The sequence below is a fragment of the Syngnathus acus genome, chromosome 19 (assembly GCF_901709675.1).
Source record: "Syngnathus acus chromosome 19, fSynAcu1.2, whole genome shotgun sequence".
NCBI lineage: Eukaryota > Metazoa > Chordata > Actinopteri > Syngnathiformes > Syngnathidae > Syngnathus > Syngnathus acus.
This window is the reverse complement of record NC_051103.1, coordinates 8,424,072-8,450,191: the sequence shown is the minus strand read 5'-3', so window position 1 is coordinate 8,450,191 and position 26,120 is coordinate 8,424,072. Positions and strand designations below refer to the sequence as shown.

General features: G+C 46.0%; 4 protein-coding genes across 13 annotated transcripts; 2 read left to right on the top strand and 2 right to left on the bottom strand.

Moving 5' to 3' along the window:
- The first annotated feature begins 180 nt into the window (after positions 1–180).
- LOC119138724 (histone H3.3A) lies at positions 181–2,083 on the top strand. Its single transcript, XM_037279049.1, has 4 exons — positions 181–333; positions 1,043–1,181; positions 1,256–1,409; positions 1,482–2,083. Exons 2-4 carry the CDS (start codon positions 1,054–1,056, stop codon positions 1,608–1,610), a joined length of 411 nt encoding a protein of 136 aa, XP_037134944.1. The 5' UTR covers positions 181–333; positions 1,043–1,053; the 3' UTR covers positions 1,611–2,083.
- Positions 1,691–5,205, bottom strand: si:ch211-250n8.1. 2 transcript variants are annotated; one of them, XM_037278882.1, is made up of 17 exons: positions 5,111–5,205; positions 4,913–5,019; positions 4,676–4,786; positions 4,498–4,573; positions 4,274–4,430; positions 4,109–4,154; positions 3,972–4,030; positions 3,854–3,889; positions 3,726–3,778; positions 3,502–3,634; positions 2,985–3,199; positions 2,870–2,915; positions 2,727–2,792; positions 2,583–2,642; positions 2,424–2,509; positions 2,249–2,355; positions 1,691–2,185 (listed from the first exon to the last, which is right to left on the bottom strand). In XM_037278882.1, exons 1-17 carry the CDS (start codon positions 5,137–5,139, stop codon positions 2,151–2,153), a joined length of 1,422 nt encoding a protein of 473 aa, XP_037134777.1. In that variant the 5' UTR covers positions 5,140–5,205; the 3' UTR covers positions 1,691–2,150. The 2 variants fall into 2 exon arrangements, with proteins under 2 accessions (XP_037134777.1, XP_037134778.1); XM_037278883.1 differs by lacking the exons at positions 1,691–2,185; positions 2,424–2,509.
- Positions 5,071–9,895, top strand: zgc:194990 (uncharacterized protein LOC568410 homolog). 2 transcript variants are annotated; one of them, XM_037278899.1, is made up of 10 exons: positions 5,071–5,172; positions 6,912–6,995; positions 7,060–7,158; positions 7,262–7,369; positions 7,432–7,584; positions 7,678–7,818; positions 7,888–7,939; positions 8,073–8,099; positions 8,425–8,451; positions 8,527–9,895. In XM_037278899.1, the coding sequence occupies exons 1-10, from the start codon at positions 5,086–5,088 to the stop codon at positions 9,084–9,086; spliced, it is 1,338 nt and encodes a 445-aa protein (XP_037134794.1). In that variant the 5' UTR covers positions 5,071–5,085; the 3' UTR covers positions 9,087–9,895. The 2 variants fall into 2 exon arrangements, with proteins under 2 accessions (XP_037134794.1, XP_037134795.1); XM_037278900.1 differs by lacking the exon at positions 5,071–5,172 and adding an exon at positions 5,842–6,022.
- Positions 9,896–10,493: 598 nt separating this feature from the next.
- Positions 10,494–25,955, bottom strand: itgb4 (integrin, beta 4). Of its 8 annotated transcripts, none has more exons than XM_037278573.1 (43): positions 25,849–25,955; positions 22,236–22,324; positions 22,029–22,111; positions 21,743–21,844; positions 21,465–21,669; positions 21,182–21,278; positions 20,931–21,102; positions 20,584–20,847; positions 20,417–20,506; positions 20,225–20,347; positions 19,967–20,134; positions 19,821–19,897; positions 19,517–19,725; positions 19,336–19,439; positions 19,153–19,248; positions 18,954–19,086; positions 18,715–18,840; positions 18,523–18,641; positions 18,275–18,308; positions 18,007–18,201; positions 17,729–17,832; positions 17,590–17,648; positions 17,498–17,521; positions 17,257–17,405; positions 15,923–16,102; positions 15,695–15,843; positions 15,362–15,569; positions 14,892–15,209; positions 14,663–14,811; positions 14,386–14,566; positions 14,182–14,319; positions 13,914–14,096; positions 13,707–13,835; positions 13,388–13,549; positions 12,953–13,108; positions 12,739–12,882; positions 12,358–12,495; positions 11,828–11,977; positions 11,557–11,745; positions 11,330–11,485; positions 11,081–11,245; positions 10,901–11,020; positions 10,494–10,703 (listed from the first exon to the last, which is right to left on the bottom strand). In XM_037278573.1, exons 2-43 carry the CDS (start codon positions 22,309–22,311, stop codon positions 10,570–10,572), a joined length of 5,958 nt encoding a protein of 1,985 aa, XP_037134468.1. In that variant the 5' UTR covers positions 22,312–22,324; positions 25,849–25,955; the 3' UTR covers positions 10,494–10,569. The 8 variants fall into 8 exon arrangements, with proteins under 8 accessions (XP_037134468.1, XP_037134467.1, XP_037134469.1 ...); XM_037278572.1 differs by lacking the exon at positions 25,849–25,955 and adding an exon at positions 24,123–24,585; XM_037278574.1 differs by lacking the exon at positions 25,849–25,955 and adding an exon at positions 24,123–24,585 and having other exon boundaries at positions 10,494–10,700.
- Positions 25,956–26,120: the final 165 nt, after the last annotated feature.

Below are 26,120 nucleotides of genomic sequence, written 5' to 3'. Positions count from 1 at the left end.
GAACAGAAGAGTGGGTCATGGAATTACTATACATCCATGTTTATTATCACGCACAATTTTAAGAAAACAAGAAACAGATATAGATATATATATATATAGATCACATCAAGACTGTTGTATCGATTTTATTTGGCGCATCTCGTTGGCTGTATATGGCCGTAATCCAAAACGTACCAATGAACATGAAGTGGTTACGAGAGATGACGTCACGCCAGACTATTAATACTTGGCCTCAAGCTTCCCACTAGCATTGATCTTTTTCCGAAGCCGAGGTGACCACGACCTGCTTACTTGATAGCTTCCGCGCTTCACAACAACAGCAACGTCACAAAGGTAAATCATCTGTTTTGTCGTCGTTTTCCCTTGCGAACAATGATTTCGTTTCTTTGAGCGTGTTGTGACGGCTATTTGTGTCACCGACGTACGGAACGGAACGTTTTGCTGGCCCTTACAAGGACAATGGGCTCGTTTATACTGCGTTTCTAAACTAAAACAGTTCTCTAACCTTCGCCCACCCCGTGTTATTGGTAAGATGGATGTAGCTACAAATATGTTCGCTGTGGTGAAAACACGAAACGTGTAGCGTTATCTCCCCACGAGCTCAAAGCGTTTCAAATGTATTCGCAATGTCGAGTGGGGGTGAAACGAGAGCAAAAAATGGCGAAGACGACCAAGTGAGGCTGATGGCGGGCGGGCGGGCGGTCGGCCGGCCTGTTCTGTTTGGCGCCAGACTACAGCCGCCGGCACGTTTTTTGAATCCCAAATGATCAAATGGAATTGAGTTGTGTTGGATGTGAAATGGGTTTGTCGAAATTACGTTCGGTTAATAGGATTAGCGTCGTTGTGCTCGGTTGTTTGTGTTTAGCGTGCCGACGTTAAAAGCAGACGCCTCCTAGTTGTTAGGCGGGAGGGGGATGGGCGTCTTGTTGTGGGCTAGGTAGGCTAGGCTACCAACCATGTTCATCGCTTAACGTTGTTATTTACGTCCCGTGGACTTATAGATTTGAGTCGTCCTGAATCTGGATGCAATGTTTTCTTCTAGGTTAGTCCAAGATGGCCCGTACCAAACAAACCGCCCGTAAATCCACCGGAGGGAAGGCGCCAAGGAAGCAGCTTGCGACCAAGGCAGCCAGGAAGAGTGCGCCCTCTACTGGAGGAGTGAAGAAGCCTCATCGCTACAGGTGGGTTTCTGCTCCTGACTGTGTGACGTCATCTGCGTAGCGCCACCACAACATACTTGATGGCTTTTGTTCAGGCCGGGCACTGTGGCTCTGAGGGAGATCCGTCGTTACCAGAAGTCCACAGAGCTGCTGATTCGCAAGCTGCCCTTCCAGCGCCTGGTGAGAGAGATTGCCCAGGATTTCAAGACCGACCTGCGCTTCCAAAGTGCTGCCATTGGCGCTCTCCAGGTATGTAAGAAAACCACATGCAAATAGTACCTTGGGCATTTTGGGAGCTAATATGCTGATGTTTCCCAATAGGAGGCCAGTGAAGCTTACCTGGTGGGTTTGTTTGAGGACACCAATCTGTGCGCCATCCACGCCAAGCGTGTCACCATCATGCCCAAAGACATCCAGCTGGCCCGCAGGATAAGGGGAGAAAGAGCCTAAACCTCTTGATGGTGGTGTCGGGACAAATAATCCTATTTATCATACCTAAAGTTTTTTGTGGACTTTTTTTTTTTTTTATTATTATTTCTCGAGTTTGACTTTTGTATTGCATTTTAGCCATCAACCATTCCACAAGTTAATGGGTAGTTGCATAGGAATATTTGCCTGTTATGTGGATTGTTACGTGTTAAGACATCACAGCCCCTTTCCTTCCCTCGAGTTTTTGTGGATAACCGCCTCCCTCCATCCCTCCATGTTGATGGCGTCACCTATTGGCTACCATTTTCCGGCACAAAATGCAGCTTGCCCAACAGATCTCTTCACTACTGTTACACAACACTTGGTGCAAGGAGCAGACCTCATTTTTCGGGACTGCTTTTTACATGTTTTCCAAGATTGAACAAAACCCTGGCAGCTACATTTTAATAATTGAGAATTGTCACATCTTTCTATTAAAGTACTTTATGAGTAGACTTTCTTGTATGTGTGATTTATTGATGATTCACTCTTTTGAGTTTGAACTGTTTATTTACACATGTATCATACAAACCATTCTGTGTGCTTAAAACCAGTGGCTGCAAAAGAAAGTTGGATCTTAGTTTGTGGACTACGCCAATGAATGTCAATGAATGTCTTACCTATTCGCTTAACAATCTCTTCGCACTCTTTGGAGCAAGCAGCTTTGAGCACCACACAACTGAATCTTGTTGGAGAGCTGGTGGATGGAGTTTCTGGTGGTCTCTTACTGAGAATGACATCACCTGTTTAAATATCAGGCTAAAATGATTGTGGCCATTTCTTTCTGATACTTACATGACACAAAAACCCAATATGCTGTAATCTGGCTGTGCGTACCTCCCGACACATGAAATATCTGGGTAGTGATGTTCACACAGTGTCTATAGAAATCAAACCGGATTCATATTTGAGAAAAAGTTCAATCCATGCAGTTAACAGTGCGCATATACCCACCTCATTACTGCTGCTCTCTGTGCACGTCAAATGTGTTTCTTTCAAATCTAAATGCACTTCCTGTGGAACAAAGAACACAGTGTTTCGAATAAAATGGATGACAAAAAACAGCTAGCTCTTCAGACCTGGGAGTGCCATCTTCACCTTGCTTGGCTGGTTTTCCTGCAACACGTGTGAAATTGCAAACGGCAACACCTCTTTGGTTCCAAACTAAAAATAGAACATATATATTTGTCACACCATTTCATTCTTTTCCTCAAAAAACCCCCCCCCCCCAATGGTTTTACCTTTCCAATGTTTGTGTCCCCCAAGAAGTGGACAATGTACACAATCCTGCCAAGAGGAGATGGGGAATATGTCAAGTTTTATTGGGAGTTTTATTGACTTCTTTCACTGACTTGCCTTCCTTCTTTGAAACACTGTGTTGGAGGAGAAGTTCTTGGGTCATTAGCAGGCTGGTGGGAGGGAGCAGGACCAAGTTGCAGCCACGGGTTCTCGATCCTGAGAGTCCGCAGCAGTTTGACCAGAGGACGATACACTGTTCCGTCCCGGGCCCGCCAACGCACAACGCGGATGGACAGGAAGCAGCCTTTCAATCGCGATAGAACCACACCTGCCTACAAACAAGTTCTGGTGGTTTTGTTAATTGGACAATTACACATGGAACGTTTGGATGTCGCTGTACAGGTTTAATGACAACTTGGAGGAAATGTGGCCGCAAGGCTAAGGCTAACGAGGTGGCTACATACCCCTGGCCACCCCTTACTCATTGATTCTAAGGGGACTTGGTTGTGATCAAAGTCAAAGTCAAAGTCAGCTTTATTGTCAATCCCTTCATATGTCAAGACACACAAAGAAACCGAAATTCCGATTCCTCCATGCAATCAAATGATTTCGACAAGAGTAAGCACTTTTGTACCTGTCCGCTCTTGGAGTTCCTCAGACAGGTGCCATTGATCTCATCAATGACGTCGCCACGGCTGATAAACTGGTCAACGTGTGCTTGGCCGCCAGATATCATGTCCAGAAGGAAGACGCGTCCATTGAGGTAGCTAAAAAAAGGTCGTCCAATAATGTTTGAAATAACAGATGCAATGAATTCAAAACACTTTGAAAATAAAATACAAACTATCAAATACAAACCTGAAGACCATTCCCACCTGTCGACACGGTACTACTTCATATAGCTCACACACCTAGAAAACATATTTCTCAGATTGTATTGCGATGAATATTTCACGAAGAATAAAGTCGAAAGCATTGTTACCGACCGGTAAAAGCCAGCTTTCATCCAAAAAACTGCAATTCTGTACAGAGACAGTTTCATTTGAGGGAGCTGATTCACCCATTCATTCAAGCACTCTTGTCAAGTCATCAAACAGCTCTGACCTCCATGTCCACTTTGAAATCCATTTGGGAGAGAACCAAGAGCAGGGACATGAAAGGTTCTGGAAGAGAGAGTCAAATATATTGACGTTTGACTCCCTGAACTATTTATTGCTTAAAGCTTTGATCCAAATCTTCACCTGAAAATTCTTCATTCCTGAGAATTGACAAGGTTGGGCTGTACCACTGAAATGATAGGGGACCACCGTATGTTGTCATTACAGTTGTTGACAAATGAGTACATGGTTGTTGTTCTTTAACTTGATTTCTAGTCCAGCAATTGAAAGAGAAAATATAGATCTGACCTCCAGGACCGTGGGAGTGTGCAGGAGGTGAGCGATGAACTGCGGCAGGGTCTTGCGGCCGAGGGCCAACCGGAGCAGGTAACGGCCTCGGCCCTGAGCCGAGATCAGCTTCCTGCACGCTTTCGTCTGTTCCACAGCCGACGCCACGGTGGACAGCCTCAAAACAAACGGCGTTAGCCTTTCCCTCGATGTTCCTTCCGCCTCTTCCATGAAAACGTTTCTACCTGCCGCATGTATCTTTGGGAAGAAGCTGCTCAAAACAATGCCAGTAGTCTCTATGAACCAGACTGAGGACTGGCTCTAGAAAGATAGCACGCACATTCCGCTTTGAAAAGAGCTGCAATCAAAGGTGCAATTGTCTTGGCCAGTGTCAAGTGTATCTATCCCGAATGGAGCACTCACGTTGGAGTCCTTTCCTGAGTAGCAGCTCAAGAAGCTGGCAGCAACAAGTCAGCTGAGGGTTGCTGTCCGTCACCGTCTGCCCATCGTTCGATTGCAGGTTCAACAAGCACACTTGCAGCCGGGGGAGGCAAACAAGCAAACAAGCAAACAAACAAACAAACAAACAAACAAACAAACAACCCCAACATGAATCCCACTCCCTTCATGATGAGCCCACGTTGTGGAAGTCGTCGTTACCTTTGAGTGCGCTGAGAAGCGGATCTTTGGGGGCCATCTTCAGCCAGCGATCAGCTGGCATCAAAGCCTCACTTCCGCGTCGTGCGTTCAACCAACCTTCCTCACAACTACGCGGGCAATATAGCTAGCAGCGCGTTTGCGTCAAATGATAGGGTTGGAAGAAGACGCCAAAAATGTGGAAGCATTCAACATACTCACCACTTGATTCGGAAACAGCTTGGGGGCATCTTGCGTGCAGCCAACGTGACAACGACAGCATGGTGCGTTCAAAGACTCTTTCGAATTGTATGCGTCTTCGAGAACAATCAGAAATAAAATCAATGGAGAATGCAAACATGCACTTGTTACCAGTAATTCATTCAAAGAGCCACCAACGTCTATTTATAAATATGGTTGCAATACAGTCATGTAAATGACAACATTGAGAAACCGAAATCACTTTACATTTGTGTCATCTGCAATGTGAAACCAAACGCACCACCATTCGTATGATTCCTCACTTGATTCTTTATTCTAACTGCTAAGCAAAAAAAAAAAAAAAAAAAAACACGAAGGAAGAAAGGAAAAAATACGAAGACCATCAAAACATACACCATTGGTTTGTGTACATATGTCGCTCTCTCGCGGTTATAATAGTGAACTGCAGTTCAAAGAGCCGCTATCGTCTGTTTATAAATATAGTTGCGATACAGCAATGTAAATTACAAAATTAAGAAACGTAAATGTATTTACATTGGTTTCATCTGCAATGTGAAACCAAACGCACCACCATTTCTATGATTCCTCACTTTATTCTAACAGCTAACAAAAAAAACAAAAAAATCGAAGGAAGAAAGGAAAAAACACGAAGACCATCGAAACATACAAAACCATTGGTTTGTATGCATATGTCGCCCTCTAGCGGTTACAATAGTAAAGTGCAGTTCTGAGTCGGCCAAGACGGATAAGTGGAAAGCGCTCAGACGCTCTTGTCGCAGTCCAAGTGCTCACCGGGTCTCGGAATGATGCGCTAAATTAGGCGGAGTTCGGGGGGGAAAAAAAATAAACAAAAAAACACCATCGCGGGCACATTACAAAGGTATTAAGAACGGACATTCGTCTCTCTCAGAGGTCAGTATTTTAAAAATACAAATATTCTGCAACCAAATTGCTACTGCCTGCACGTGTGCGTGCACGTTTTGTTGTTTGTTATTGACCTCATTCTATTTTCTACCTTTTCATTTGTATTTTGACGGTGATTTGACATAACGTTGTGTAGCGTGCTTATGAAGCTTTTTGTACATATCAGCAAATGTGCATGTTGTTGTGACGTCGTGGCTATGAGTGTCTTGTTTGGTAGAAAGTAACTACCTTGGTTTGTCCAGCAGAAGTAATCCTGGATTTCCTCTTAATCTTTCAGCGCCTTGCCTTGCCTTGCCTTGCCTTGCCTTGCCTTGCCTTGCCTTGCCTTGCCTTGCCTTGCCTTGCCTTGCCTTGCCTTGCCTTGCCTTGCCTTGCCTGCACATGGCAGAAACGTCCTCAGAGCAAATCAACTAAAATAGGGCTCAGTGTGAGGTCTAAAATATAGGATGAACTACAAAGCACATAAGGTTGTTCCATCTGTCCATTGGGCCCATTTTCTGGCTGCACTTTCATTTCTGTGCCCAGAATTGAAAGAAAGTGAAACTTTCTGGGTGGAGACTGCTGATTTGACAGCTCCTGCTAGAAGCAACACTACTTGCTGCCTTTTTTTCCCCTTCAATGCCACCCACATGTATTTTGGCCTGCGTAGGATGGTCGGAGTGCTCTTGTGTTCCTCGCCTCATATAATGTACTTGATAATGTGCAGAGATATCCCTAAAAGTCCTGCAGTGGTGCACTGGCTCTCTCTCTCTCTCTCTCTCTCGCTCCTTCGATAAATTCTCATTGCATTGATTTGTGGAGGCGACGTGAGCCGAGTCAGCCTCCTCTTTGCAGGCTGAGTGGCAGTCCCCTCAAGCTTTTTATGATCACTCCACAGGACCAATCTAAATCTGCCAGCATGATGAAAGAATGCCTGCAATTCCTCATCGAACCGGCCAAAAAGCTGAAGAGCCGACTCAAGGTTGGATTTGCGCTGAATGGCAGCGTCACAAAATGTGCTTTAATCTGCTTTTTCTTGGCTCCAGGAGTCCAGCAAGCGAGCGAGGCTGGGGAAAAAAGAGCAGCTGGTGGAAAGCCAATTATTTATCATGGAGCTGGCTCGAGAACTCAGCAGAATTTGCCAGGTAACCTCCTTCTGCCTTTCACGGACGTCCAACTTTGCACTTTGCGCACTCACGATGAATGCCTTCCTAACTCTGATGGTCCGTTTTTGGACTGCTGATTCAGAGGGCCAATGTTCTCCAGCATATATGGGCCGGTGAGGACGTATGGCCGGCCGGCACGTGTCGGGATTTTATTGCGGAGTGGGCCGCTGCGGTGGAGAAAAAAGTGCAGGTACGACTACAGTCAGGGCCGAGAGCTAAACCACGTCATGAATTTCACAATGTCTTGTGTAGTCAAAAGTTAGCCTGTTGGATTGCCGCTACCACAAGCCAGAGAAGAAGGACTGGAGGGGTCACCTCCTTTGCATCCTGGAAGGGGATTGCGAGATGGGGCCTCACAAGAGCGTCATCATGGAGTGGACGCGGGAAATGAAAAGCAGGCCTCAGGCGAGAATTAAATCACGAGCCAGTCTGAGATGAGAAAGATGATTACGATAAACCCTGTCCTTGACACTCACTTGACGTTGTAATCTCTCGTAGGCCACCGTGTGGCCCGGTGAGCCGGTGCTTATGATGCTGGACGATTTGGAGTTCCAGTGGAAGAGGGAGCGGCTGCCCAATCTGCTCCTGGCTCTGGAGCTTGTCATGCTGGTTGTGCTGAATGCAGACAGGCCTGTCAAGGTCTGTGCTTTGATTGTATGAAAAAACATTGGTTCAGAGAAACGCAACCACAACTAACTGTGCGTTTAGGAGGATGTGACGAAGGAATGGCTGGTCAGAAAGCAGAGGAATCACAACATAGGTGAGATGGAAAAATGAAAAGATTCAGCATTAGGATCAGATTAGGAAAAAAAATGCATTTAAGCACGTTGGACTTTTTGGAAGATGGATGAAACAAGAAGTCTTTTTGTTTTTTGTCCTCCTCCACTTTTCAGATGCTGTCCCTTACATCCCTCATGGCGGTAAGCAATAATGATACTAGGTGAAAGTGACAACATATAAAACATGAAAGACAAAAATGCAACAAATACAAGAAATGATACACTGAAAATAATGATTTAGCAAAGGCCAGCCTGACATTTATCATGGTTATCATTTTCTTTCACGCTCTCTTCCAGACCAAAGCACTGTTCTGTTAGACTTGTAATTTGTATTTTCGACAATTGCCCTTTGGAACAGCCAAAAAATCCATGGTTGTTATTTGACAGAAAACAGGTCACGTACGTCAATAAAATGAATATTCTTAAAAGAGCCGAGCTAACTTCATGTTATTATTTGTCTTGACAGTGTGGAACTGGATCTGGGAGGCCTCAGGTGTGTACGTTTTCTTCAACTCCGACTCGTTCAAGTTCTCTCATATTGCATTTGTGACCCCCCCCCCCCACCTAGAGGACGTGATGCTGGACCCAGACTCAGCCAACCCGGACCTGCTCATCTCCAGCGACGAAAAGAGCATGCGATGCGGCCTGGAACGGCGCGACGTCCCGTGTTGCGCCGCCCGCTTCGACGGCTGGTGGTGCGCCGCCGGTCAGGACGGCTTCGCCTCGGGTCGCCACTACTGGGAGGTGGAGGTAGGCCAGCGGGACTGGCGCTTGGGCGTGGCCAAGGCGTCCGCCGTCAGACGCGGTTTCCGCTCTCTCAACACCGACACGGGCTACTTGAGCCTTCGCCTGGAGAGGGGCAAGGATCTCAAGGCCTTGACGGTGCCCGCCACTTGGCTGCCTCTGACGCTGGCGCCCAGGAAAGTTGGCGTGTACCTGGACTACGAGCAGGGCCAGTTGTCCTTCTACGACGTGGACAAGCGCTCCCACGTGTACACCTTCAACGACAAGTTCACGGAGGAGCTTGTCCCCATATTTGGGACTGTGGAGGTGCTTAAGGACCTGGTGATCAGGCCAGCGGGGGTCAAACAACGGTGTTTCTGCCCCGGACCGTGCCTCTGGAACTAACTCACTCAACGACGCTCTTTTGTTAGGCAGGCTGGCATAAGATGGAGGCAAAGCACGACAAATGATGCAAGACAATAGTGGAAAAACACTACCTTTGCCTCAATACAACTCCTCAATTCAACATCAGTTCCCTGGCATGGACCTATCAAAAGAAGTGGCAAAGTTTTGTTAATAGTAAGTAGTTCATCAATTCCAAGAAAGCGCTAGGCTCAGGATGACTTTGATTGATACTGGGACTGATTTGTGATTTTTCAAAGGGCTAAATTCTCGACTTGGGTTGCTATCGTGGATTTTCTTTGGATCATATACATTTGCATTCGGTGGAATTGCTTTTTATACCGTTTGTGAGAGTTGAATCCTTTTTTTTTTTTTTTAACATGGGCTATTTGCAGGCTGGCTATTTGTTGTCCATGGAGCTTGATCCATATACTGACTGACGAAAGGCAAAGGAAGAAAAAGCGCAAGCTAAACCTGACCATTTGTATGCATTCTGCTTTGCTTTGCCTGCTTTCTTTGCATCTATGCCAACGCTGTTTCCCTGACTACATCAATAAATAACCCGAACGACATTCTTTTCGATCTTTATTAAGTGCAACAGATCTGACATACAGACAAAAAGCGCATTTGTGTAAAAAGTGATCTTTTTTCAATGTATTCCATTTTTCCACGTTCGGCCCAACATATGGAATTTTTGTAAAAGCAAAGCTATAGAAGGAAAATGCTTGACTATATTTGTGCACTAAAGCAAATACAATCTTTTTGTCTTATATATGCAATTCCTCCAAATGAACAGCTCTTATTAATGCATTAGAATGACAAAAAGTAGCATCAAGTACTACAAAGTATTGAGTCAAAAACAAAATGGGAAATCAAATGAAAATGTATCCATTCATTTGTAGAAATGATGAGGAAATACAGCAAGAGCACAAACGTGCTGGACTCTAAAATACCTTTTTCTATTTGGCATGCTTGAATGACTTCATGCCATTGTATTTTTCAATTCTTTTGCACAACGCTCATTTAATGTGCCAAAATAAAAAGCATCCACCCAAAAACGTTATATTGCTGCTTTTGGAAATATGGACATGTGACAGACATCCTGACAAAAGAGATTTACCAGAAGGGCGCGGTGTCATTCTGGATTAACCGTGCTCAGATGAGCTGCCTGCCTGCTTTCCATCCACCGTTTGTGTGTATGAGCATGTGTTTGTCAACTCAGGTTGTTTTCCCGTCAGACGTGAAATGAACAACAAAGAGTAAAAGAGGAATCTCACGGAACGAGTGGTCAAAGCTTGTAACAGACGCAACCATTTTGTTTTTCTCTACCACTCCAGTATTCCAGATTTTGTTTGTTTTTGGTAGCACACGCACGCATGCACTGTACATCAAGCACGCATGACTCTTTTGAAAGGAGAATCTCATATTATATCATATTTGGAGCGTCCGAATGCAAATTGAGGCCAAATGAAAAGCTTACTGTCCTTTAAGACTCGTAAAACATATTCTTGGTGACGGTGGTCCCTCCCATGACGCTCCTCTGGACTACTTCCTTCGTGATTTGGCGGGTCATCATGCCGCTGCTTTCTGTGTGTTGCGTGGTCATCATCATTCCATCTGCTGGTCGAAAAAGTGAACAGAGACGATGAAATGATTGAGATTCATTGTCGTTTGGAGCCTGTTTAAATGCTCAATCTGGATCAAATCTGGATTCAATTTGGCGATAGCGTACGTAACAGAAAAAGGATTGTCTTTTTTTGCAGAGTCATGATTTCGAAAGAAAGAAAAACTCGCTCTATTTTCGCTTTGATGACTACCTGAGAAGTACGGGTCGTCGATCATGGTGCGAGAGACGCTGCTCATGGTGTTCATGTCACTTGGCATGTTGAAAACGTCCCTCCTTGTCATGGATTGATTATTGTACTGCGACAAAGCGCCTGTGAGGAAATGTAGGGTGATGTATTGTCAAAGGCAATTCCTGGTGGGAAAACCTTTACCTCCGTCCTGAGACTCGATGGTGATGATGCCCTCCCTTTCCGGGCCGTAGCCCTGTGTGGTTTGAGCCTGAACTTTGAACTTGTAGGGGATGTTCTCAGTCAGGTTGGGGACGGTCAGCCGGGTCTCCGCGCCGTCCCCGCTCACCTGGAAGGAACGTGTGTCACCTGGATCACACCAAAGTCACAGAGGTTAACTTTGGATAAGGAATAAGAAAACAGAAAAAGAGTGACCACGATAGCCTCACTCACCTCCTCCGTGAAGCTGCTCGCAGGTGACCACGTAGCCAAGAATGTCTCCGTTTGGCTTCCTGGGTTTCTCCCAACTCAGTTGCAAGGAATCGGGGCTGAGAGCCGTAAAGACGAGGGGACCCGGTGCACTCGGGGTGCTCAGAGTGAAAGGAGAGCCTGTCGGGAAAATAACGGAGAATAACAACCCGACGGTGCGCGGCGAGCCCAAAACAATGGCCGAACCGAACCTGGCATGGGACTGTAAGGACTTTTGGGGTCCACGGCCGACTCGATGGTGATGACGCCTTCTCTTTCGGGGCCCCAGCCTTCTTGGCTTTGAGCCTTCACCTTAAACAGGTAAGAATGGTTGGGCAGAAGATCCTGGATAATCACAGAGTTGTCCGCCGGGTTGGTCACGTTGATGCGGTTCACGTCACCTGCGAGAGGAAATAAAAAAAAAAAAACATCTCACGCACTTCAAATACAGCAAGCAACCCTACTCCAAAAGCCCCATCTCACCTCCATTGAGCGGCTGGTAGAGCACACAGTAACCCAGGATGTCCTTCTGGCAGTGGGGCGCCTGCCAGCTGACTTTCAGTGCCGTAGGACCCAGAGCTGAAAACACCAGTCGGCTGGGGGTGTCTGGGACGCCTGGAGAGAGTCTCGCATCTGATGGGGGACATTGGTAAACCCACATGTCATTTTTCACACTTGCTCAATCAAATGAGATCCAAGCAAAGATGCTGCATTGCTTTCTTGAAGTAGAAGTGTCATTGCACATCCGCTACATTTGGTGGCAGTGGCGCTTTCACTTTTCACTCATGTCTGCTAAATGAACCGATTTCAAATATTCTCTGTCTGTTCCAGACTAAGCGCTCAGTGGATTTATATTTGTCTCTCATACTAAGGAGGATAGAAAATGTTGCATATCTGTACCATTTCTAAGTCTCGAGTTGCCCAGCACATAGGACGAGAAATCTGTGTCGAGCTTGGGAGAGGAGAGTCGGAAACAACCGGCAGCCTTCATGCTTTCCATGCACCGCACTTACCCTGGAGCACCCTGTCCAAATTATACAGAGCTTCGTTGACCTCGGAAGACTGAGTCCTGGCCCTGGGACCCTGAGACAGGCTGTAGCCGTATTGGTTCTGAGAAGTATTCTGCGGTGACCCGCTGAAGCCGTACACACCTGATGGATGGCACATTGAGCGGAGGAGGTGGGAAAAAAAGGAGGATGCAGAGGTTGAGGGAGGGTTGGCCGTGTGAATGTCAAAAGACAGAGCGATAGTCAGCGTAGCTCCTGCAAAGACTTCTATGCAACCAACAGCACCAAGCCCGTTGACATGCATCCTATTCCAAGGGCCACGTGCTTTTCCTTCTCAGACGACGACGCCTAGGGCTTTTTGACGCCATCCTCTTCTGACGACGTTACCTAGATCTGGAAAGTTGCTCGACATATCTCCCATGACGATGGAGTCCCTGATGTGTTCGTCTGCGTAACCCCTCTCCGAGCGCTTCCTCATGATGACGTCCGTTGTGTGCATTCCGCCCATCATATCGGGTCGACGGGGGCTCCCTGTTGAAAAAGAGGAGAGTCGCTATCGGACCGTCGGATCCCGCTCCATCTCGTGCGCCAGGCGTCGTACCCGGCATGTAGTTGCTTGTGGTTTCGGTGGTGAAGGAGCCGCCCATGTAGTGAGAGTTCATAGTGGACATCGGAGTAGAGGATGTAGACAAGTTGCGTGTGACGGAGCCGCCCGGGAAGAGGAAGTTCTGGTCCCATTTTCCATTCATCATGTAATCTGTAAAACAGCAAGACGGGAGGGAGCCAGGATTGTCAGATTGATGGAAGGTCAGCTCTTAGCATTCTTTTAAAGCAGTGGCATTGTTGAAAATTCCCTGCAGTGACGGACGGACGGACGGACGGTAATGTTGAAAATCCAGCTCCATAGCTTATTTACACACACCTGCAAGCTACCCAAGGATTACTACTTTGCTACTGGGATGCGACAGGACAGACATGAGGAGGGGGGGGGGGGCAGCAACGAGGGGGGCATTTTGCCTGCCTGACTGCTCTTCACCTGGCGCGGGTGTTTGTGTGAAGCTGGAATATGGGCCCGCATCCGTGCTGGCCTCTGTGTCTGTGCTGAGTCGACCGTCGGCGGCGATGACGTCCACTCGATTTGTCCACGACACCTTTCGGAGATCCAGGTTGGACCCCACCAACTTGACATATTGGCAGCCTTGCAAATTGAGGTCATGAGGGTCATCGGGGGGGGGGGGGGGGGGGGGGGGGGGGGGGGGGGGTCTGCGAGGGCACTGGGCTCTACTCTCCATATATTGCTTTCCTTCATATAATGTGTTGAAATGGGCTGTTTGTGGTTTGTGACACCTACGTACCATCACCAGAAACGCTGGGTGTCTTGGAGCCCGCAGGAGACTTCAGCACCTCGTTGCTGTACATCAGATAACTGTCATACTCGTCTCCTGCTTCGGCATCCACAATCGGGACATCTGGAATGATGGGAACTAGAAAACGGAAGGATAGCGGGTTGATGACGAGCAAACAACAACAAAAAATGCGGGTGGCTTGAACGGTGGACTTACTGGAGAGAGGTCTGGCGGGTTGCGATGCCAAGTTGATGGTAGCGTCTCTGTAGGGGCCCCAACCCACGCCGTTCTTGGCACGGACCTTGTACTGATAGGTCTGGGCATTCACCAGATTCTCAATCAATAGCATTCGCTTCTTTGGGCTGTCTATCTTCACCTTCTTAGCCGCACCGACTTGCTCTATAGACGAGAAGATGACAGAGATGCCATATGATGACAAAATATGAAGTGCGTGGTGGTCAAACGTCCAAAAAAGTCCTCTTACTCAGATCATCATCGATAGGTGTGTAGATGACCTCGTAAGCTGTGATGTTGCCGTTCGTCTCGGCAGGCTCCGCCCAACTGACCTGAGTGACTGTTGGGCTTATGACATTAAAGGCGAGTCGTCCCGGTTCACCAGGCACTGCGGGAAAACAGGTATACCGTATCAGCCAATGACCGTCGTTGGCCAAAGAGCACACTCGATTACCATCTTCCAAAGTCTGGCAGGGAATCATGTCCGTTTCAGTGCCATCTCCAAAGGAATTGTAGGCGGACACTCGCATCTCATAGTCACAGTAGGGATACAGGTTGGTCAGCTCGGCTTGAGGCGTCTTGACATCTAAGACCTGAGCATCTTTCTCGGGGTCACCGTAGATCCAATACTTCACCTAAAAGACAAACAAAAGGTCGACTTGAGAAAGTCCGTCCGTCCGTCCGTCCGTCGAGGAAAAAACGAGAAGAAGATTTGTGTTCATTTGATGCACCTTGTACCCCATCGGGTGACCCGGCGGTGGGTCCCAGTTGAGGCGGATGCTTTTGGGTCCAGTTGCCTTGGCCTTCGGGTTGCCTGGCGCATGAAGGCGACCGCTAAACCCTTTTTGCTGCATCTGGGCTATCTCAGGAGACCTTGGAACTACAGGAGAAAATGAAGCCATTGAAACGATTTATACTTGGAAACTCAAACTACTACTGGAGCCCAACCAACCAACCAACCTCCTTCTACAACATTGACAACGGTGGTCTTCCTCTCGCCGACTGCGGCATTGCTACTCGGCTCCAATAGCTCCAGCTGGAAGGAGTCAGGTTGACTCAGAGCAGGGTGGCTCCTTGGATCGATCACTATATTCTTCTCGGTCTCTCCAGGGTTAAACTTGAGAAGGCCGGAGAGGTCAAAGCGCTGGCCCTTCTTTGTGCGCCATTTCACCGTAGCGGGGCTGTCCTGGTTGCGAGTGCGCACCACGGGGATGGTGTAATTTGGGTCGGATGTCGTGAAGCTCTGGCTGCCCTTCTTGAACATCATCACACTGGGCTCTGATGAATGAATGAATGTATGTCTCAGAACTTGAACACAGGCATCTCAGTGTTTTGACTGTACTTGTTCATTGTCCCACTGCCATCTAGTGGAGGTGCATGTCATTTTTCTGCCATTTTTATGTCAATAGCATCGATGGAACCCTTCTTACCTGGTAGGTCGGCAATTGTGACCGTAGTTCGAGGGTAGGTGCCAAGCTTGGCGCCTTGTCGCGGGTTACTCAGGTCCATGACAAACTGTTTGACCTGTTTGTCATCCAGGAGCGCGTCTTTCTCACCGAGCTCCAGCAGACGAACCGGAACGATCTTTTGGGTCTCACCGGGAGCGTAAGTGAGATCTCCATCTACAGTCACGTAGTCCTGAAATACAAAGAGGAGTTTTATGAGCGGAAGTGAGATCTCCAGCTACAGTCACTGGAGTTCTTTCTTTCGTTGTGTCTAGTCAACAATGGGACCAGTGCAAATCGGGACGGCATCGTTCTTACCTTTTTATCCTTGGCTGTGAGATCTCGTGTACGGTATGAGACTTGTGCGCGTCCGTCTTCAATGATCTCTCTACTAATTGGAATATTTGCCACCCCGTCCTGTCGACTGTACGTGTAGGCCGGCTGGAGGAAGGAGAACACACTGGAAGCTTGGGAGAGGAAGAAAGACTCTGTTAGTGCTTACTCGACTATATTTTAGGATGATGTCATTATCGTGACTCTCCTGACCATGTTCTTTGAGGATGGTGATGTTCGTCAAGCGTTTTCCAATTTGGGCAATTCCCAGCGGCACATCTGTGGCCTTCACCAGGAGCTGCTTCTTGTCATCATCTTCATCCTTTACAAAGAGTGGCACGTGAACATCCACCGACTCCACATCTTCTTGGAACTCGATAGCACCTGCCGCCTCTGTGGAGTTCCAAATAAAATTTGGGATTATTAACACAAGTCATGTGAAGTATCAATCGTTTTATTTCCACCATCAAACCTCTAATATGACAAACTAGTATAGGATTGTTATTTGGAGGTCAAATTGTAATCTACAGTGTATATATATATATATATATATACTAGGGGTGTAACGATTCATCGATACACATCGATTAATCGATATAATGCTCTACGATTTATTGGCATCGATGCTAAACGTAAACATCGATTTATATCGCCGTGTTTGACCTCGGACATTAGATGCGACTTTATTTTGAAATCCAGTTCATTGTTGCTTGCTTCCTCTTTCCGGGAGCAGTACGCGGCGTGCTGTGTTGTGTTGTGAGCAGAGCAGGCACGTGAAAGAAAGGGGAGCCGACAACTACGCGGCTCCTGGGCGGGTTGGTGCTATGGCTAGTGTCTGTCCAAGAAGACAAGGAAATTCGCTCCCCTTTGGGCTTCAAGTCATTCATTTGGAAGCACTTTGGTTTCCAAAGAAAAGATGGCTCAACGGACAATTAAAATTATTGTCAATAAATAGTTCAGTAATGCACTTTAAAGTTAATGGTATTACAAAAACAGAAAGAATATTCATTTTTCTTTACTTATATGAGAAAAAATATAGTAATTTGATAAAGTTCAGTGTTAAAATAAGCACTTTGTATACTACAATACTCTTGTAATTTCCTAAATAAAGAGTTTGCAGTACCTTGTTGATTTTGCGTATGAATTGTTATAAATCAGGATATTGTTCTATATTTTTTATTTAAAAAAAAAAAAAAAAAAATATCGATCGTGGAGCACTATATCGTGATGTATCGTGAATGAATCACAGCAGGCTTTAAGATATCGGCAATAATCGTATCGTGATCCTTTGTATCGATATGATATCGTATCGTGACAAAACCCGCGATTTACACCCCTAATAGATACATATAAAAATATAAGAAAATAATACAAAAATAATAAAATATGACGAATACATTTCATGTTAATTCATTCATTTATTTCAAGGAAAAATTGTAATACTGATAGAAATAAAATAAGATCAATCAATAATAATATAAGAAAAGAATGAATGAAAAAAATAAAACAATCATCATCCAAATAATAAAATATGATTTCAATCCCACCTCTATCTGTTGCAACCGTGTAGTAGCCAGGCAACACTTTCAGGTTGCTGAAGCGTCCAGACTGGACATTTCTCTCGGTCAGCTTGACAATATCAGGGTAGCTGCTGCGAGGGGCGGACAGGACGGTGTCCATGATGGTGTAGTCCTGCCTGGAGATCACAAGGGAGAGCAGGATTTAGACATCTGTGTGCTTTGGGACCACACAATTATATACGTATATTGGATATTGCATGCATGTTACCTTTTGCCTGCATTTCTCTGTGTTCTGTTTCAAAAAAGAGAGGTAGTGAATTCAAATCATCGATGAATGTGGACTTCCTGAGAAGACCTTACCTAAATGAGGTCTTCTGCATTTTCTGGGCTCCAGGAATGTGCTTGTACACCTCATGAAGCTGAAAAAAAGAAGCCAGGTCAATATAAACCCAAGTGAGACCTGTACATTGGAGCCAAATGTACTCAAATCCCAACTCACATTATCTGCAACTTCTTTACGAAGCTGCTCCGCATCTTTGGAATCAGGACGAGACAAATTCTCCGAAAAGCGCCTGTTAAGCCGCAGGGAGATTGGATACTGAACTATAAAGGAAGAATAACAGAATTAAAACATCTTTCAGAAGAAGAAGGCAAGATGGATGGATGGATGGATGGATGGATGGATGGATGGATGGATGGATGGATGGATGGATGGATGGATGGATGGATGGATGGATGGATGGATGGATGGATGGATCATCAACCGTATACGCTTACTTGTTTCTTTGGGGTTGGGCTCGACTAGAACCTGAGGGTGGTTGGGACGCCAGTGCACATTATCGGTAACCTTCCAGCGAACGACATCTGTCCCTTTCAGAGGGCCTGTCCTCGCCATTGGAATGTCCAGGTGGTCTGAGGTGAGCAGAGACTTGCGGAGAAGATAGTCATCCTTCGTGAATCCAACCATGCGACCTAAAGACCACACAAAGAGCCACATCAATACGCATCTAAATTGGATGACAAAGTTGACAACATACATACGTACCTTTATTACAGCAAGGCAACAGGGCAAGGCAGCTCTTTGGAAAGACAAAGAAAAAGTCATTAGAGGCAGAGAAGGGAGGTCCCCAACTAATAGTTCCTCATCAATAAAAGCCACAAAAATATATGTGTAAAAGCAGAGTTTGTTTTGCAATCTTTGCTCATTTCCATATGTCCATCAATGGACATTGTGTTCGCAACAAGCTAGTCAAATGTCCAAAGACAATATTAGAGCATTTGTCATTTTCTTACCTGGCAGCAGGTTTTGCAGCATTTGCAGTATTTCCAGCAGCAGAGCAACAAAAGTGCCAGCAGTAACAAGAGGAACAAGAGGAGAGGGAGCAGCCACAGGAGGCTGGCAGCTGGACAATCTGGAGAAACACTTCAATTATGAGACAAAGTACAACTTGGGCACATTCCTGGTTGATTCATTTTTGAGATGACCTTTCTTCTTGAGCACTTGGACCTCCAAGTCTTTGGAGTCTGGATTTTGGGGGGTTTCCAAAGTGTAGTGGTATGTGCAGTCGTCCTCCTCGTCACGATAACTGCACTTTTCCATCACCTTGTCCGCTGAAAACACACACATAGTATTTCATCGAACTGCTGTCGTGACGGGAAAACCCCCCCCCCCCAAAATTGTGACCTTGAAAAAACAAAGCTGACTGTGTGTTCTGAAAACGCACCTTCTTTGAGTTCATCCACCATGATGATTCTGAAAGGACACTTGTCACATTCCTTCTTGTCCTTCCTCTCTCCTGTCTTCCAAGCTTGGCACTGAGCACAAGTCCGTGTGGCCTCACAAACACCGAGTTGAGCCTGAGCAGATCCGAACCAGAACCAACGTAAGGCAGATTTGCATCAAACCACACGATGTCTCCGTACCTGGAAATTGGGCTCGCAGGTGGACGTCATTTCAAGACCAGATGATTGACACTCACAGAGACCGCAAACACATTTACCACGCCCGTTGCACACCCCCTGAAAACAACAGTAAGATATGTAGCTATCCATTGTGGGATGGGCGACATGATGAATGATATCCAAATGGCAACGGTTTCTACTGACCCCCTTGCTGTCTAAACAGGTCTGGTTGCTCTTGGGACACTCACAGGCATTTCCTTCCCAGCCATCAGAACACACACAGCGGCCCATAATGCAGGAGCCACGGTCTGATTGGATTCAAGAAGAAACGAACGCAATCTCATTCATGAGCATCAAACCGAAAAACGATGTTGAGGTGGCGCACCGTTGCAGAGGAAGCCTCCGAATCGCGGACACTGGGTTCGATCGTACTGGCAGTAAGGTCCTTCAAACTGGTCAGGGTTGTAGCACACACATCTTCCGCACTCCCGGCAGTCCCCGCGACCCGAACAAGGTTCCGTCGATCCTGGACCGATACACAGACGGGTGTCCAGGGCCGAAGCGCTAGCTGAACAGTTGCAGAATGTACTCAACCTGAAGACACAATGAATTCCAAAATACGTATGTCGGGTTGAAGCGAGATCATTTATGGTACGTATATGGTATATCTTTTTTGAAGTGGATCTCACCAGCCGTCGTGGCATTGACACTTCCCACACACAAGGTCTCCGTTGCCGTGGCATCTGGGCGCGTTGGCGACGGCAGTCTGGAGGAGAAAGGCGCAAGAAGAATTAGGAGTCCCATCAACTACTGGAGGCTAATGATGTGTCCCTACCTTCTCACAGTCACAAGTTGGACAGAGCACGGTGGCTTGAACATTCATGGCGGCGTTAAAGGTCGTAGGTTTAACTCTCATGAGGCCCGACTTCTCATCCGCATCCATTTTACAGACCGGAGAATCGTCCAGCATTCTATGGGCTTTGAGTCGCATCTTGAATTTGCCCTGAGGAACACCAATCGGTCATGTTCCAATCATTTTGTCCAGGAACAAGTTCCGACTAAGAAGCTTGAATGAGTTTGTTGATCCACTTACAATGGCTCCAGGCCGAAAAGCAAAGTCTCCGTGTTTGGCAACCTTTCCACTGGCGGACAGGAACTCAGCTTCAAAGGCTTTGGGTCTGTCTTCTGCACGAATGCTCATCTTGGAACGGATACTCTGAAAGCATACAGACAGAGCGAGTGGTTTTGTCCGTCGTGAAGCCACAGAGCCGTTGACGCTTTCTACCTCAAAAGCCATCTCCATGACTTGCAAGATGTTGGAGGAGTCCTCTTGCAGCAGGCCCACTTCAGCAATGGGAAAATAGGTTTGGAGTTTCTGAACAAAGCAGATTGTTTCATATTGGTCTGAACAAAAGGATTTGCAGAAATATGGGAAGAAAAACAATCACCAACCTTGTAGTAAGTGTAGGAGTGGTTGGTGACGGCAAAGACGGGAATAATGTTATGTTTGCCGAGCAGACGGACCAGCGTGGGGATGGAGGGGTAATCCTGCTTGGTAGCTTCTGTGTATTTGCCTTCGCCGTCCAGGTGGCATTTCTCGTCGTTGCGGGGCAGGATGCCCGACAGCACGTTGGCGCCGTCCGCCTCGTAGTGGAAGGCCGACTCGGTGGAGAAAACCAACAGATGCGTGCTCTGCTCACGCCAACCGATATTATCCTGGGACGGAAGGGAAAACCAACTTGCTGTCAATCTGTCGTTGACTTTTGGATTCGGAAATAAAAAATAGGATGTGTTCTTACCGTGCAGACTGCCGCTTGCAGTATGGCATCAAAACCTCCCTCAGGAGCGTCCAGGTTGCCGGAGATTCTTTCCTTTTGAAGCTCGCTGGTGAAGAAGTTCAAGTCGTTGGTCAGCTTGATGACGTTTTCAAAAGAGAAGGGAGGGTCACTGTTGGGCCATGGTTGGTCAAGTCTGATGGGAGGAGGAGGAGGCAAAACACTTTGAGTCATACTGTCCATATTCAAATTGTTGCTACCAAATTGTTTCCTACTTAGTGGGTCTCATGTCCGTTTGGGGCTCAATAACTTTGTCCACAAACTTTCCAAATCCGATGGTGTAGTCATCTGATAGCTTCTTCACCAGTGACGCTGTCGGAAAAAACACAATAATAATATGTCGCAAACAGGACCAAAAGTAGCAAAGCCGTAGAGCCCAGGCCAGCCCAGCCCAGGCCAGCCCAGGCCAGCCCAGGCCAGCCCAGGCCAGCCCAGGCCAGCCCAGCCCAGCCCAGCCCAGCCCAGCCCAGCCCAGCCCAGCCCAGCCCAGCCGCTCACCCAGCTCCTGACCCATCCTCTTCAAGTTATCCAAATCGTCTTCCATGGAGTTGGAGAAGTCCATAAGAATATAAAGATCCAGGGGGCCTTTGGTTGGAGCAAAGACTTCCATGTCCACCATCTTCTCTTCCCCTGGTAGCAGTGACATACTCATCTGCTGCGGGGACACCTGCGACTGGGCCATTCGGACGTTGATCTGTTCTTCCTGTGCGAGGAAAACCAACAAGTAGTCAGAGCTTAGAGCTTCCGCCATTTCTGTGTGATGTGAGAGGACTTACCCTTTCGATCCTCATGCGGCTTTTGGCCGTGATCACGGCCGCAGCGCTGCAGCCGTGAGCCAGAATGTTTTCGTACAGGTCGCAGCGAGGTCCATTAAAGGTCTGAAGAAGAAAGACAACAGCTTGAACAATTTTGGAAAAAAAAGAAGACGAAATTCCTCACACAGATGTTGCATAACATTTTCATGAGGGCTCTTTAGAATAGCACATCCCTCAGAAGAGTTTTGGCTTTTCAATATTCGATTTGGAACAATACGTTCTTTGATGTTCCCATTTAGGTTCTGACCTCATCAGGACAGTAGGCGCACCCTTTTCCTGCCTGCAAACATTCCGAGCAGGTTTTGGACCTGGTGGCATAGCAATAGTTGGCTGTGGAGGACAAATGGAAATTCAGAAGGGGGAGATGGACACAACACAAAGTGAGGATAAAACACAGCAAGTTGCTCAGGTGTGTATCCACAACAAACAAAACACACGTGGGTCGGTCAAGTACCTTCAGCGTGAGTGTAGCTCACGAGAATGAGCAAAAGTCCAAGGCCCACCGAGAGATGTAACGTCCATCTCCCCATCGCCTTCCTGCACCTGAAACACAAAGTAGTTTTACGACAAGGCTGGAAAAAAAACGAAAAGAGCAAGAAAGGTATCACTTGAACCACCTGGACGTTCCCTGGGTCAAGGCCAAGCTAAAGTAAATAGAACCAGATATGCAGATTGACGCAAGATCTCATTCATCACAGTGGGAAGCACATTTTCTCATAATAAGCAACGGAAGAGAGTATCATTTGCAACTTTCCTTTTGCCCTTCATACTTTGATGTAAGGAATGACATGTTTCACGCAGCTCCAGTTGCTCTCATATGTGCAAAGAGGCAAATATAGGGTGGGGTGGGTTGAGTCCTGACATTGGAAACATGGATTAAGCATATACTTAATCCATGCAACATATATTGCACTCACGCTTGAACAAGTCAAGAAAGGACAGAGGAAGTGTGGCCTGAAAATAAAAAGTTGGGATTTTCTTGTGTGTGTGTGGTTTTTTTTTTAATTCGGTTACGCAGTTTTAAATTGCATTTGGGGCATTTTGATTCATTTTTACACTTGAAAAATGCTTCATTTTCGTTTTTGTTTCCAATTTTAGTATGAGTGTTAGTTTACAAAAAATATGTATGGAGTATTTATTGAGTGCAATATTAAAAAATATGTCAAAATGAGCAGATTTTTTCTTTTAAATCACTTTCAGTTTTATTCAAACCGTCAGCAAATACTTTTTTCAATATTCGCTTTGGTTAATTATCTTTAATAACGTTTGTGGGCAGACACCACAAATGGCAAGAATGAAAATGACTACATAATAGAAAGGCTATTTGTTCTGGGATGATTTACAATTCCAAGAAAGAATTTCTCTTCAAGGTGAGAGAATGACCAGTCCAAGTTAAAAAAAAGACACCTTAACACCTCCTTGTGAGTGTGAGCTGACCACAAGGATGGTTTGGGAAGACAAATTGGCAATAAACTTGGACCAATTTCAAATGAGAGGTTGTTCATGCAGCCAGCCATTTTAGTAAACGGTGCAGTCGGGTCAAGTAACTTTGTCCTCCCTCCAGACAAAAACAAGCCAATCAAGTGCGAGACATGGGAGGGAGGGGCCTGACCCCACCATGACACGTCAAAGGTGTTTGCTTGGCCGGCTGACATTGACAACCAGTGAAAGCATCTGAAAACAAAAGATTAGTCATCCGACACCGCATGCAGGAATATGGCATTGACATAAACATTAGGCATTATTTCATCGTTGTTTCCTGTCAATCAGTTTGTCATTGAGGTGGCAACCTGAACATACCTTTACAGAGTTTGCTTTGGAAAAGGCATCTTGGAATTGAATAATTAGCTTTGTTTGCGTTATCATTTTTCTTTGAACAACTTTGTCTCTTGTTCTTCTAATTATAGCACTGGGGACAGAAACTGACTTTGCGACAGTTGTCATTGCAACGTTGCAAAAAGTGCTACGAGGTCGCCCTCTAGTGGTACACAAAAGAATCACTGAATTAAATGTTTTCATTCGGCATCATGGTTTTAATCCAGTCCAGTAGATTTGTTAACACATTAACTGCTAGCCCAGTTAAAAAAAGGGATTGAGGATGATACTGGCAATTCATTTAAAACATTTCCGAACACGTGACATGAGAGAAATGACAAATAATATTCAATCGTCGAATGTATGAGGAATCATGCGGACGTCTTAAAGTTGCATAACACACTAAACCACCAGTCACATTGCCCTTCTAAATATGAACAAGGAGTACAATCAGCAGGTGGATTGCAGTGAAAACAATGTTAACTTCACGATCATTTATGAAAAATAGATTTGAAAGCAAACCAACCTGTTCCTGATCCCACACCAGACTGAGTTCAAAAGTCCAACAACAATTAATGATGGTAGTGGGACTTGCACTAAATCCGCTTTGGCATCTGTGATCCAACAGTTTGGGAGAAAAAATGTCTTTCCACCTGCAGTCGAAAAGTAAAATCTGCAACTCCTAGTATCAAAAAAAAAGAAGGTTCTGCTTCTTCCCTCCTGTACAGTGTGCTCCGGTCAAATATTGACTGAATTGCCCATAAACTTAGGGACTCAAACGTGCGTGCGTGCGTGCGTGATAAAGAGATTCCGAGTAACTGACTGAGACTTTGTATGCAGTGACTTGATCCCTCCTTAAACGTCAGCGCCTGCACACGCTCCCTATCCAGGTGAGGAGCAATGACATGGAGGGTTAACTCCCTTCCTGAACCTCTATCTCCTCCACACCCTGTTAGAAGTTAAAAGTTCCACACCTCTGCCACATTCCACTCCGACAGCCGTTACCTGTGTGGGCTTGAGCGTGGGGGCCGGGCCAGGCCCCTCCTTCCATGGCCCTAAGCCAAACTCTTGGGAGTGGCACATGGAGCAGAACTCTGCCTTGAGGCTACCAGAAACATTGTGTGAATGTTGTGTTCATGCAAAAAAAAAAGTGCCCTCATCCCTCATGGCCATTCCTCTTGGTTAAATATTTGATATCAACACAAGCTCAGAAGTGGACTTGCTGCACGTGCCCAAAACAAAGCGTAAAACGTGACATTCGATCCCTCAAGAGTTTGTCTTTGACTGACCAATCAGAGGACGGCAACTTGAAACAAATCTTGGAGTTATCTCGAGAATGAAGTGATAGTGATGTGAATCATTGGCCGTCTCCTTCTGGCAATAAACAACCGCTATTGTGAAACCAGCCGTGGCCGTTACATCCCATTAGTCTGCTAAGAAAAAAACGAAGAACCACTAAGTTGAGCTACACATACATATATTTACATCCTATAAAAATCCACCAAGGCTCACTGAGCTGCAGAGCAACAACGGGTGGTGCATTCCAATATACGTTGTTGGGCAATTTCGAGTTCAAATGCGGAAATAAGTCATTAGTGCATGAACAAGTTGGTGATTGCAAAATGACATATTTATTTAATTGACTCATTATTTCATGTGAATCACCTGACGGGAAGTTGATTGCATTGTGTAAACCGATTAGACATTCCCGCCTTTTGGAAACGAGACAACAGATTTAAAGGGAAATTAACAATCGATAGGAAACTTCAAATTTGATTTTTTTTTTTTGTGGGAAGCAGTGGGTTAACCCAGCCGACGTAAGAGAGGAGCCTTTTGTTCTCCCACTGTACATACCACAATGGCCAGTGTGAATAGTGGCATACAAATTCCTGCCTAGCAACCAGATCGGGTTTACTACAAAAGCCAAGTGTGGGGAGGGCGACATTCGACACGAAGCTACTCATCTTCCTTCCTGACACTTTAGTTGTGATGCTGGTGTAAACAGCATTGAAGGAAGGATAAACTAAAAAGCAGAAAAACCTACTGTATGTGAAAGAGTCAATGACAAGGTACACCCTAAACTGGTCTCCATTTAGTCTGCAATGACTAGATTCTTTGGAAAATCATTTTTCAAAGTTTGGCTGGATGGATGCAAACTATTCAAGTGCACTATCACCACCATACTCAGGATCTATAGTCATAACAATGTATCATATGAAAGCATGAAGAATGTGCTTTTAAATGTTACTTACAGTGAACAAGATGTTGTCCTGGTGAAGTGAAAGCATGAAGTTCCACGGGGGCTGCTACTGGAAAACTACTGAACTAAAATCAAGAGACAGTTATCTCTTTGCTTGCACACACAGTGTGAGCCCGGTCGGAGACCTCCTCGCCAATTTACATGACAAAAAAAAAAAACTGTGTCTGCTTTTGGACCACTGAGTTCATTCCGAAAGGAATACACCCCTTAACTCGTCCACCCCAAAATGATTAAATTAGCTGCAGAGGACCATGGCAACCAGTC